This window comes from Malaclemys terrapin, chromosome 8 (genome assembly GCF_027887155.1).
Source record: "Malaclemys terrapin pileata isolate rMalTer1 chromosome 8, rMalTer1.hap1, whole genome shotgun sequence".
Taxonomy (NCBI): Eukaryota; Metazoa; Chordata; order Testudines; family Emydidae; genus Malaclemys; species Malaclemys terrapin.
Genome location: NC_071512.1, coordinates 51904822 through 51918461, shown reverse-complemented (window position 1 = coordinate 51918461; position 13640 = coordinate 51904822). Strand labels below are relative to the sequence as shown.

At 54.3% G+C, this 13640-nt stretch overlaps 1 protein-coding gene across 2 annotated transcripts in view; it reads right to left on the bottom strand.

The window, feature by feature from the left end:
• BRINP2 (BMP/retinoic acid inducible neural specific 2) overlaps positions 1-13640 on the bottom strand; it is a 56632-nt gene that overhangs the window by 2545 nt on the left and 40447 nt on the right. For both annotated transcript variants that reach the window (XM_054036373.1, XM_054036372.1), the window contains exons 3-7: positions 12929-13119; positions 11183-11379; positions 7203-7308; positions 3984-4220; positions 390-612 (exon numbers count right to left, since the gene is read on the bottom strand). In XM_054036373.1, the coding sequence (XP_053892348.1) occupies positions 390-612; positions 3984-4220; positions 7203-7308; positions 11183-11379; positions 12929-13119 (954 nt within the window). The remainder of the gene's footprint in view (positions 1-389; positions 613-3983; positions 4221-7202; positions 7309-11182; positions 11380-12928; positions 13120-13640) is intronic.

Here is a 13640-nt window from a genome sequence, read left to right as displayed (position 1 = left end):
AAAAGGCTCCTTAGTGCCAGCGTGAACACGGCTACCACTCTTCCCGAGGGACAGTGTGGTGGCCTGTCCCCTGGACATATTTATTGTTCTGGGGAGAGGGACCAGCCCTGGAGACTGGAGTCCTCAGGTTAGCCACGGTACAGGCAAGGATCCCCATGACACCGCCCCGAGCCTGGAAGAACCAGCACTAAAGCAGTTCAGTCACCAAGGGCTGGCTTCTCTACTCAGCTCCTCATCACACTGGGTAATGCTTCCATGGCATGACACATTAGGAGATGGGTGGTCATCCTTCTAGTCGCAGTTTGGTCAGTGCAGTGCATAACAACTGGGCCAGGTGATCCCAGGCCTTGCCCCACCCAGCCGAGGGCTGGCGCCAGGGGACACTGTACCTCTCCTTTGGCAGTCTGAAGCGAGGCTGCCTGTGGCAGCGTTTGCAGAGGTTGAAGAGACGCTGGATGATTCGATGGGTTTTCTTGAGCAGCAGCTTCAGGCTGGTGCCCAGCTGCTGGTAGCGATGCTGCACATCAAGGTCCATTGCCCAGTACTGGGAGACTGTCGTCATGTTCACGAAGCGATCCTCCGGGAGTCTCTTCACCAGGGACTGGAGCTCCTCTGTGGGTAGAGAAGGGGAAGTCAGCAGAGCAGGAATGCAACGCAGGAAGAGCTGTCTGATAAGGCTGGAGTCACCCTCAAGTGGGGCCTATCATCCGCGTTAGAGTCTTTCCCCTGGCTTAGCCCCCAGTCCAAACATATGGCCCCTGCACAACACTCATGTAAATAGACTTAGCACAGGGGTTCTTTGCAAGGACTGGTGGGACAGAGCTCGCCTGCCCCCATGCCACCAGCCCTTCCCACCCCCAACACATCAACTTGGAATTTGGCCTCTGGTAGCTTGTAGATTTGCTAGAATTACACAATAATAATACTTACCCTACAAACTGTCCTCACAATGCCCCTGGCAGCTAGGTCAGGGAGGAGCACTGTCCTTATTTTCCAGATGGGGAAACTGAGGCAGGGGGATGAACTGACTCGCCCTGGGTTACAGAGGTAGGATTAGAACTCAGGACACGTCCTAGCTGGAGTTGCTAGACACCATTTCCCTCAATGGAAAAACACATTTAGGCTGTAAGCTCTTTGTGGCAGGGCCCATCTTCTTGTTATGTACATGGCCAATGCCTAGCACAAGGGGGTTTTGAGCAATGCATGAGACACTAAGTACTAGTGCAGTATAGATACACCTATCTCATAGAGCTGGAAGGCACCTTGAAAGGTCATCGAGTCCAGCCCCCTGCCTTCACTAGCAGGACCAAGTACTGATTTTACCCCAGATCCCTAAGTGGCCCCCTCAAGGACTGAACTCACAACCCTGGGTTTAGCAGGCCAATGCTCAAACCACTGAGCTCAAACCACTGAGCTCATCATTACTAATGATAGAATTATAGTAATGATACCTAGCTCTCATTCAGCAATTTTCATCACTAGAGTTTAAGACATTTTACAAGGGAGCTCTGAATCATTATCTCCATTCTACAGCTGGGGAAACTGAGGCAGAGACAGGGCACATGACTTACACAAAGACACCTAGCAGGCCAGTGGCAGGGCTGGGAATAGACCCTGAATACCAGGCCAGGGCTTGATTCATTAGGTCACACTACCTGGTTAGACTAATAGTAAGGTCTCATTCATTTCTATAATGAAACACCACTAGTTTATTTAATGCAGTTTTATTTATTGTTTTTTCATAGCACCTAAGGGTAGGCAATGAACATCACAGTCCCATGTGCTGCACATACACAGAGGCAGAGGCAGTCCACCTGCCCAGAGAGCTGATATTCTAACTAGATCAGACAGACACGGGGTTGGAAGGGAAACCAAGGCAGAATGCCATGAAGCGACTTGCCCGTGGTCACATGAAAGGAGCCTAGAATAGAACCACGGTCTCCTGAGTCCCAATCAGATGCCCGATCCACTAGGCCATGCTCTGTTGCTGTTAATGTATTGGCGGAGAAGGTGTCACCAGTGACCGCTGGGGCATGCTCTAGCCGTGACGCCAATCCTTCACATTCAGACAGTTCCCACCTTTCCCAGCTAGACCTCACGCTAGTTTTCTGCACACAAGTCCCCCTTGGGACTCAAGCAGGTCCCCCCAGGCGAGAGCAAGGCAGGTACCATTTGGTTCCCCCTGCCAGACTTAACCAAAGAGGTGCTAGTTCCCTGCAACATCCTGCCACAGCAGCTCTAACGCACGCTTCTCAGAGTACTGAATTCCTAGGGGCAGGGCCAGTTCCCCAAGGCACTGTGCGCATCTCTTGAAAGCCCTCTGCTCCCACTGACTGTCACTGGAGTCAGGATGGCTCAACACCCATATGGGGTTGTACCTTTAATCTGCTCGCTAGGCCTAGATACTGCCCCCCTGGCAAGGGTGTCCCTGGTGGAAAGGAGAAACCATTTGGAGACCGAGGCAGAGATTTCTGAAGTCATTTTCCCTACACTGGAGCTAATGGATTAATCTTCCGTTGCACATGGTGTTAGTGGAGAGGCTGGTAGCCCTTGTCGAAGCCAGGTATTGAGCTGTCAAACTCCTCCCATGCAGCTAGGCCAATGCACCTCACTCCTGACTGGCTGTTTCAGTCATGGGGATCCAAACAGCTCTGCCACTGCACCTTCCTTGCAACCCACCACACAGCTGTTTCAGTCCTGGACGCATGGAGCTTTGCCAGTTGCCCTGCGCTCCCGACCGTCAGCACCCTTAGTATGTCATGCCAGAGATCACCAATGGGGCCTAAAATTAGGGTGCCACAGGCTGACTCCTGTACTCAGACTGAATGGCATTTTACTCTCCAGGGTCCCATTGTTTTCAATGAGGTTTTTGGTGGCTTAATGCCCTGATCAGAGCCCAGTGATCTCAGTGGGAATCTTCCCATTGGCATTAATGGACTTTGGATCAGGCTGTAAGGTGCTATTTACTATGAGTGAGGCAGTCAGAATCTGGCCTTTGTAATTAACAAAAATCGTCTCGGGGAAGCTGTCAAACACTATAGTAATGGGATTCAGATAAGTACGAAAGACAGAGACTCCTTCTACCCATTTCCACTTGGGCGACTTTCAGGATCTGAACCCAGATTGCCAAGAGAAAGAGGGCAATGCAAGAACCCCCTTTGCTTCCAAAATCCCACTTCATGCCTCTTTTGTAATTCTCTTTTCCCTGTCCCTCTGGGCAGTTCTGATTCCCAGTCCAGGTCCTTTCCACTAGCCACACTGCCTCCGAAGCATTAACAATACTGAATTCAGGTTTAAAACTGACAAGGGGACAGATGTGGCTGTGATCCCAGCTGCTGTTGTTTACCCCGTCCCATAATAACAAAAGAACAAGGGGACACCCTAAAAAGCAATTATGGGGTTTTTTTAAGTCTACATATGATGAACCTGTGGAACTCACTGTCACTGGATATCACTGAGGCAAATGGTGGTCATTTTTAAAGAACATTTTATAATGAAAAAAACATTGCAGTGAGACTGGCTGGGATAAACATTGAGGGTCTACATTTTCATTCTTCCAGGTGTAAACTGATTACAATCTGGGTCAGGAAGAAATCTGCACACAGAGGGTAAATTATTGCATAATGGAGTAAACCTTCCCACATAAAAACGGCCATTATAGGTCAGACCAATCTAGCCCAGTATCCTGTCTTCCAACAGTGGCTGGTACCAGATGCTTCAGAGGGAATGAACAGAACAGTGCAATTATTGAGTGATCCATCCCCGTTGTCCAGTCCCAGCTTCTGCAAATTGGAAGTTTAGGGACACCCAGAGCATGGGGTTGCGTCCCTGACCATCTTGGCTAATCGCTTAGCTAATACTACTGGGAAGTATCTGGCACTGTCAGAGCTAGGACAGCAGACTAGCAGGGTTACTGGTCTATTCCAGCACGGCAGTCAGTAAGAGGAGTGGGTCTCAGTGAGCTCACACATTCCTGGCCTCACCTGACTCCTCAAACTGTCTATTGTGATTGTCCCAGGCATCCTGGATCTGCAGCAGACTGTCTTCCATTGCCTGGATGTCGGCTTCAGGGCAATTGCAATCCGGGAAGCCAGGCTCGCATTGGCACCAGCAGTCATTCTTCCGGCAGATGAGCTCTCCCTCTGAACTGCAGGTGATGTAGCTGAGCGCGGCCGCCACAAAGCATTCCCGCAGGTAGTCGGGCAGCAGCACCTGCAGTCCTGCACAAAGGGAGAGTCCCAGGAAAGGTGAGACAAGCAGACACCCCACATGTACCCCAGCATTCTGTGTTTCCCCATCTGCGGGGATCTGGGCCAAATTCAGCATTACAAACGGCAGTGGAGCCACATCCATTAATACAGGGCTGACTCTGGCCCAGAGTCTGCAGTATTGATGTAGCTACATCAACCACAGTGGAGCTACACCAGTTTACATGCGTGGAGGTTCTGGACCTGGAGCATCAGACATGATGTGATCTGGGACTTGAGGACCTCTCCCCACTTTGTCCAATAACTACCAGGGTGGAAGCTCCAGTCTAGGAAGGGATGGATTTCTACAGCTGCAGAGCCTCAGTTCAGAGAAGCTACAAAAGTGCAGATGCTCATTTTAAACATGCAAAACAGGCTGGGACTCTCAGGCGTCAGGGTCTGTCCTGGCATTTCAGAGACAGAGATGGTTGAACCGAGCAATGACTGGCACCTTCATCCCCAAACTCAGCCCTGTCCCTCAACCTTTGGGAGAGCTGGAAAAGCTGAATTCATTTTTTCCCGGGTCCTGTCCCCAGCTCTAAGTGGGTTCTTTGTTTATGGGTTCCGACCGGGACTGACCCTGGAAGTGCCGGACATCTCACCTGGAAGCCTCTTCTTGGGAGACCCCTCGCCTAGCTTTGCAGACCCAAAGAATCTGCAGTAATTTGGATCAGGTCCAGCCAAACATCCAGGGCTGGCTCCTCCGCTGGGGTCACTCAGAATAGCTCCATGGGCTGCTCTGCCGATTTACACCAGCTGAGGGTACTGCAGCTCAGTGGTTCTCAACCTCTTGGGGCTCAGGACCCCTTGTAAATGGTTATGGCCTGTTACGACCCAGTAAAGAGTCCCAGAGCCTGGGAGCAAGCAAGCGTATTTGTGCCCTCTACCAGAGGCGACGTGTGGGGGAGCATGTGGGGTCACATACTCCCCTAGATTTTTTGGTTGTGCTCCCCTGACCCAGACAGGCTGGGTGGCCCACTGAGGGGAGTCGGGATGGAGGTGTTGCTCCCACACTGTGGAGCTGGCCCCACCGAGCCTCCCTGGCATTGCTGACCCCACTGAGCTCCATGCCATCTGGCATCTCCGGTCTGAGCCGCCCCTGTGGCTTTGCACCCTGGGCAGCTGCCCCGCTCATCCCGCCCTGGTTACAGACTTGCCCTGGGGTGGTTTTGGTGAGATCCTACCTGGCACTCATCCCACAGTGGCGGATCCTGCAGCTCCTGTGCTGTGGGGCTGGCTGGGCTTGGCTTGCTGCGCCACTCAGGTTAGTCCCTACCCCCATGCCTGGACCAAATTAGTGTGAGTGGAGCTGTGACCTGGTTCATGGGGTTGCAGTGCCACTCACTGAAATCCGGTCTACCTGGACTCCCATCGTCATGGCAGCTGGGCCAAACCTGCGTGATGCTGGGACCCCAGAGGCTGCGGTGCCTGGAGCAGGGAGGCGAGCCCAGCCAGCCCCGTGGGACAGGAGCCACAGGAGCTGCCATGCAATCCTTTGAAACATGCTGGTGACCCAGTTTTGGGTCCCAACCCACAGGCTGAGCAACCCTGTAGTAGCTGTTCCACACTCAGCATGGCTGCAAGTTCAAGCCCACAAACATTTGGGCTGGATTGTTGCTGTCACTGCACCAGCTACGGGCATCCTCGCTGGGTCCACTCGCTGCTGCCAGCCGAGCTGGGGACTCTGTACAGATCACTTGCTGCCACCTCAGCTGTCAGTCAAGGCCCTCCCACCGCAGCCTTTTCCTTTAAAAAAATCACCTCAAACCCTCCCCCTTCTATCCTGCTTACAGCCACTGAATTGCTAGTGACTTGCCTGCCCGCCTTAATGATTACTGACAGTTCCTCATGCCTCCCTGGACTGCTGTCCCCCCTCCCCACCCCTTCGCCCTGGGCCATTCAATCCCCAGTCGGGTCACTGTGGTGGGCGGTGAGACTCCTGTCTCAACAACCCATCACAGGAGGGAAGTGGGTGAATTCTCCGAATGTGCAGTCTCGGGGCACTCGCTAGACAAAGGGCAGGGAGAGGGCTGTGGATACTGCAGGAGTGGAATGGAACAGCCAGGTCCTTTGGCCTTCTCAAGCAGTGTTGTGTCGCTCCCCAGGTAGCTGAGACTGTGTGCCTCTGCAATAAGCACTCCCCTCTGTGGGTTACTGATTTGATAATAACAGACAATACTGCCTTAACCAGAGTCCAGTTCAGTGAAGCAATCCAAGGGATGAGCTGCATTCCTACCGCATGGCTCTGCCTAGCTCAGTGTGCACCGTGCAGGCTGTGGGAATGGGGCGGGGGCAGGGACACAAAGGCACTTGGCAATCCCATTCATGCCCTACATCGACAAAGCCCACCGCCCTCCCCCTTTTCCTTCCTCTGCCCCACTTCTTCTCACCCCGCCTCCTGTTGCTTTTCTCCCCACAGTGGCGATGCATTTAAATATCTCCACATGTCAAACCAAACCATCCTGCTTCACATTGCCCCAGGCTGGGGGCAGGAGGCATCACGCAGGAGGATTCTGGCAGCCGGGGCAGGATCGTTCCTTCTCCAGGGCTGGCCTCCTGGTGTTCCCCCACCCCCAGCCACCCCCACTTTGCAGTTCTCTTCCCCATCCTCCAAAGCACCTTCCCATCCAACCTTATAGGGGCCCAGGGCCCAGCTGGGACTAGTGGGGCAGTGCATGCTTGGGCCCTGATAGGAGTCAGCGTGCAATGAAGACATGACCTAACCTACTGGGATCACCTATGACACGGGGCTTGCCCCCCAACATCAGGGCATTCTGGGTAAATGGGGCCCTTTTTTGACCTAACTCCTGTACACTCTCCCACTCCCTCTACTTGGGGCCCTACCCGTCCTTGCTTCAGTATCCCTCCTCTCTCCCTCCCTTGATGACCACTGTAGCGGCTGGTCTGCCCCTTGCTAGGCATGGGGGATGAAAGGAGGAAGGCTGCCATCCTCACCTAGTAGCTGTACTTTGTTCTCAGGGCTCTGGACGAGAACTGAGCTGACCGAATCCAAGTTATCGTAGTTACTGCAGCCGAGAGGGCCCGTCCGGGTTTCGGTTACCTGCGAGACCAGGGGGTAGTAAGAGAGCGAGTGAGGTGGGACCTGGTGTTTGCATCACACCTCAGCAGTTAGGGTCTGAGCCTGCAGCTGAAAATGTGCAGAGCTCTGACCTGCACTACTTCCTATGCCAGTGCTGGGCTCTGTGCCCCTCTACCCGGGCACCGCAGGCCTGACTCTCAGCACCCCCGGCTGTGCCAGACCTGGGGCCACAGAGAACTCTCGTCCCCTTGCTCAAGTCATTGCACATGTGAGGGGATTTGCCCTGCTGCATTGCCAGGGAGAAGCTGGATGCTGGCCAATTCCCAGCCCAGGAAGCCTGGTACACCAGATGAGTAGTTAGGGAAGGAAAAGGACCTATTACATCTCAGAGCCCACCCCCAGCAATGGCCGGGCGGCGTCTGCTGGTGGTGGCCCCATCAGGCATTAGCCAACTCGACACTAATAGTCCAAGCTCTGTTCTCAGCTCCTGGAGGCCAGGCAGGGCTATAGAAGGAGCAGGAGGGGGCAGAAATGGTGAGCAGCGAAGGCGCAATACAGTGGTCCGGTTCATATGAAATAGAAGGAACATGGGAAGAGGCCAGAAGGGCGGTGAGGTCCCCTTGCGAAATCCCGGCCCAGGTGGTCTCAGGCGGGGTGACCTTGGAAAGCAAATGTAAGTCAGAGGCCGCAGGGCCGTCCTTGCTGCCAACAAGGAGCCAGCCAGGCCAGCAGAGCAGTCCCGAGCGAGGGCGTCTGCGGCAGCGCGAGAGACAGGCGGCCCGGCAGCACTGGGAGAAGGGGGAAATAATTGCGTGCTAATTGGCCTGTTGACAGAGAGCAGCTCTGCCTCCAGCCTGATGCAGCTCGGCTTCGTTAGCGTGGCCAATTTCCCATAACTAACAGGAAGGCGCTAACCTTGCTCAGGCTCCTTTTCCCCTCCCAGCGGGGACACTGGCTGCCAGAGATGGGCTTATAATTGCCAGGCTGCGGGAGGAGAGCCCAGGGCGGGACTGGGCTTCAACCAGCCACAGTATGCATCCCAAGTGCAGCATCGGGGTGGGGGTGGGGAGAACAGGGACCAGGAGATTCCCTTCCTGTCCCCTGACTCTATGTGGCACACCTGCTCTATGCTCATCAATCACGTTAGATCCACTTAGCTCAATCAGTTAACTTCAAAGAGCAGAGGAGGGCAGATCCGACAGTCACAAGGCGATCCCCAAAGGCCCAGATGAGACCAGCCTGTCCAGAGATCTCAAAGCACAGCTGTTTTACAGAAGGAATTCAGAGCATAGAGATTTGCCCCAAGTAACTCAGCGGCACAGCCCGGACTAGTAAGCAGATGTCCTGATTCCCCAGTTCATGCCGCATCCTCTGGGCCACGCTGTCAGCAGCCAGTGGGCGAGAGGAAATACACTTACGTTGGGTTCTACGTGGAGGGGAAGGAGGAGGTGCACAGTTGGCCTCCCATTTTCAGAGAAACAGGCCAGGATGGAGGCTGAGCCCTCTCCTATATAGCCCACCACAATGAGTGCCTTGCCTGATCCGTACCCAGCAGCTCCAGGCTGGGACCGGCATGACACTTTCAGAGGAAAGGCACAGATGTAGCAGAGCAATGCCAGCGCGAGAGCAGCAACTCCTCAGCCCTCCTCAGCAAGGACGGCCCTGCGGCCTCTGACTTACATTTGCTTTCCAAGGTCACCTGCCGCCTGAGACCACATGGGCCGGGATTTCGCAAGGGGACCTCACCGCCCTTCTGGCCTCTTCCCATGTTCCTTCTATTTCATATGAACTGGACCACTGTTTTACTCCTTCGACCACTCACCATTTCTGCCCCTCCCCCTTCCACAGCGAGCTCCCCCCGCCTACAGCATGAAGATCAGAGCTCAGGAAGGGTTTACAATGGAGCCTCTCAGCCCAATCTCCAACCACACAAGGAGATTGACTTGGCTTCTCTACCCACAACGTAGCAGGGTGTGGAGGCCCAGCACTGGCCCAGTAGTGGGCTGTAGGTCAGGGCTGAGGTGCACCAGCAGAGCGGTGGAGGGGAGCTTTTCACACCCTCTGGCCAATGTCTCCCTGTGAGTCTGGACACCAGCCGTTTCCCTGAGCCCCCCACTCTGATGACAGAACACCAGCTGCAGACCGCAGCATAAGAATGCCGTGCTGGTCCGTGCCGCGAACGGCTGCCAGGTGGGGCAGTTTAATGGTAGGCATTTGGAGCAGACGGGTGGGATACCGAGCGGTGGATTTCATTGCTGGCTCTTACGATGAAAGGCTGGTGTTTTATTTCCTGGTGGATTGTTCTCAGCCATATAAGATACCCAGGGGCTAAGCCACAGGAGCCAGTATGGACCTCAACAGAGGGAACAAGGTGAAAGCAAGACATCAGCTTGCTAAGGGACAGAGATGGTCAGAACAAGACACATCGTTTGGAGGGTCCGGTAAAGACTCCCCTGCCCAGATATTTGATTATTATTTATGTACACCTCTACCTCGATATAACGCTGTCCTCAGGAGCCAAAAAATCGTACCGCGTTATAGGTGAAACCACGTTCTATCGAACTTGCTTTGATTCACCAGAGTGTGCAGTCCCGCCCCCCCCAGAGCACTGCTTTACCGCGTTATATCTGAATTCGTGTTATATCGGGTCGCGTTATATCAGGGTAGAGGTGTATATTGTGCCAGGCGCTGTACAAACACAGAGCAAGAGACAGCCATAGACAACCCCTTACAGGGCAGACCAAGGAAGTGCGTTACTGGCCCTGCATCACAGAGGGGAACAGAAGCAACTTGCTCGAAGTCACACACATTCTGTAGCAGAAGCAGCCACCGAACCCCAGTTTTCTCAGCCAGAGGGCAATGCCTTGTGAGGGAGTGGCAGTCACAGCATGACTGTGCCCTATGGGAGGGAAGAGAGTCCAGTGCACCTGTGACTGATTAGCAGCTGCCCAACGGGGATTAAAAGAAAGCAGCTGGACCCTTATAAAGAGAGCGTCAGGTGGTAGCAGGTGAGAGCTGCCTGGGAGAGACGAGGAAGTTGCAAAGAGGAGAAAATGATGTGGGTCTTCCCTGGGAATAGGGAGGAAATGCTAGGAGGCCAGTGGAGGCCAGTGGTGGCTCTCAGGTGGCTGGCTGCGAGAGAGGGGCTCTGGAACAAGGGCGGAAAGGAGTGCTGGGGGACTCACGGGTGGGTGACCTGGAAGCGTTGTCCCCAGAGAGGGGACTGGAGAATCCCTGTATCTAGAGGAGTGTTCCTGTGGGAACTGGGAGAACTGTTTTAGCATGAGAGTTTTATGCACTATTGCATGTGTACATGACTAAGTTATGCCTAGAGGTGAGTCTAGGAACTGGACAGTGAGACAGACTGTCTCTCTTTATGGCTGGACCGAGGGGAAACTGAGTCAGGAGCACATATCATGCCACAGCCTACCACAGGAGGGGCATGTGAGGAGGGGCCACCCTGTGACAATGGCTCAGTGCCTAGGGCAGTGAAGTGGGAGTCTGGAGACATGGGATCTCTTCCTGGCTCTGCCACTGACCAGCTGGGTGACCTTAGGCATGTCATGCCCCGCCCCATGCCTCAGTTTCCCCTCTCACCCTTTATCTGCCTTGTGTACTTTGATTGTAAGTTCGTAGGGACAGAGATGGTTCCTTCCAATGTGTTTGTGCAGCATCTGTTGTGTCTAGCGGCTACTGTAATACGCAGAGTAAGTACTTGCAAGGCCATCCCTCCTGGAATGAGCTCTGTACCCCTTTCACCTTTGCTTTACTTTGGAAAGCTAATGCCAGAGGTGCTAAGCCCCCATCCCCATCTGCATAGGCAGGGTCCCCCTTGCTGTCACCCCCACCCCCATCGTCCTGGGGCTTCCTGCTCCGCACTCAGCGGCGGTATTACCTTGATGGCGGCTGTGGCTATCTGGATGTGGTGGAGCCTGCGCAGCGTGCTTTCCCGGTCAATGAAGTACGAAGCAGCCAGCTGGTGCAGAGTCTCCAAGGAGACAGTGGAGCTGTTCCCGCCCCCTCCCGTCCCGACCGTTTCCGCCTTCCGGCTCAGCTTGCGCTTGTCCACGAAAATGGTCAGGGACTCTTCTCCTGCAGAGGCACATGAGCAGGTCAGTGTGCTCCAGCGACGCTCAACTCTGCTTCACCGTCAGTCATCCATGGGCAGGAACGGAGCCAGAGCCCGCCTCCCTGCTGCCCCTCCGGGCTGGCCATCCCTCACAGCAATACAAGTCTGAAGGATGGGCTGCTGGGTAGGTCTGCCCCACAAGGCCTCTCGCAGGCACGCGAGTTGGCCCAGTGGGGGACGTCAGCCTGCAGCCCCTCTGATTTCCATCCACTCTAATCAGACCCTGAAGACTGAACCCCGGATCGCCCAAGCAGTGTCACAGCCCCCTGCTGCTCGGTGGCCATCCTGAGCTGGCTCTAAGACATTGCCACTCCCTGGCCAGCTCGCCAGTGCCCAACTAGGAGGCTCAATCATGCGGAGACCTCCAGGAATCCAAACTGGTTCTGATGGGCAGGCGGGAGGGCACCATTGGAGGCCATCTCTCCATTACATCGGCCCTTCCTCTGCCTGGGGACACGTCCCTGTGGGTGGATTTACAGAACCAGCCTCTTATTAAAGGGCCATTGCATCTTATCTTCTATTGCCTTGGCCCTCGCAGAGTGGCCCATTTGCAGGACAGAACACAAGAGGCTAGCACACAAATACAACCCATTCCACTTCTTCCCTCCATCTCTCCTGCTTCTCTCATGTCCCCGTCAGAGCCCTGAGCCATGCTCCAGGACTTGCCCCCAATGCCAAGCAACCCAGTGCTTGAGGCTTGCGAAGCATCGGGGCATTCCTTTGGGGGATCCAGTGACGCTTGGCCAGAGGACTGCGGTTGAGTCATAGGAGACTCTCCTGCTCCATTCGGAGATGGAGCGTGCCTTGCCTGGCCCTCTGCAGGCTGGGAGCGCTGAGATCACCTGTAGGTGTTAGCCTCGGCTAAGTGGAAATGTCTGTCTGCTCCCAGCCCCATGGTTGCTCAGTAAAGAGTCCCCATGCTTATTGGAGCCCTTGTATTTAGGGCTTGTTCTGCTGCTGCTTGTATCCCGTTGCTCCGAGCTGATCCCAGACATCGAAAACACCCATGCGTCTCTTTCAAAACCCACCCCCTCTCTCTGCTGCTCTCCTTGCCAAACACTAGTTGCTGTTTTTATGGGCCCCACCAAAGCAACAGCAGCCAAGATTTTCCAAAGTCACTAGTGGTTTGAGGGACCCAACTTGAGATGCCGGAAAGGGGCCTGCTTCTCAGGAAGTGCAGCACATCCGCCCTCCAAAAAAGAGTCTCTTTTCAGGGTTCTCAGGTTGGGACCCCAAAATCACTAGCCACTTTGGAAGATCTTGGCTGGTCGTCACTTCCGCTGCTGAGCCAGCAGCAGCGGTTCCATGAGCAAGCAGTGTCCCCAGAACTGGGCGGACCATGTTCACATCTCGATGCTGCTACATAAGTAAGGCAGGAAAGGAAAAGGCCATTTTGCATGGGCCAGATCCTCAGCTGGTGGAAATGGAGTTAGCATCACTGACATCAATGTCAATTCGCACCAGCTGAGGATCTGTCCCCAGGAGCATAACTTTGGCACAGGGGGCACTTACCTCCCAGAGTGGCGGAGAGCAGGAAATGCGTGCCATATTTTTTAATCAGGTTTTCTGTAATCTGTTGCAGGCTGGGCCTTCGTCCCAAGAGGCGGATGTTCCGGATGAATTCGGGGGCCAAGGGCAGCGGTAAGCTGAAGAAATCTTTCCTTTCCAAGGCTAAGTTATTCACCTTCCAGCGGGCAAACTCTCTGGAGAAAGAAGTCAAGGAAAAGCAGCCATGAACTCCAGTATCCAGGTGAGAGGGAGGGGAGGATGGGGAAATAGGAGAGAACATAAACCCCCATCGCAATCACAAAGGCTGTAGTATGTACTGGTCATTGTACCGCTTTCCATTAGTGGTGGGTGAAGGTAGTTCCAAGGAGACCCAAGCAAGATCAGGGCCTATTGTGCCAGGCACTATAACAGGCACCTAGTGAGACAGGCTCTGCCCACAAGAACTCACGCTCTAATAGATCAGACAGGATTCTCATCCCCACTTGTGACAGGCAGGACTAGGGTCCTCCCATACCCGTCCCAGGAAAGTATAGTAAAGGAGTCCTCCAAGCTGCACAGAGAGGCTGTGTGGGATATAGCCAATCAGGAAGGCTGCAAGGGGCTAGCCATTCACAGGATTGCAAGCTAGTATAAAAGGAGCTGCAGCACAGCCCCAACTGAGGGCAGGTCTTCACTATGGGGGCGGGGGGGGGGCGATTTAAGATACACAAATTCA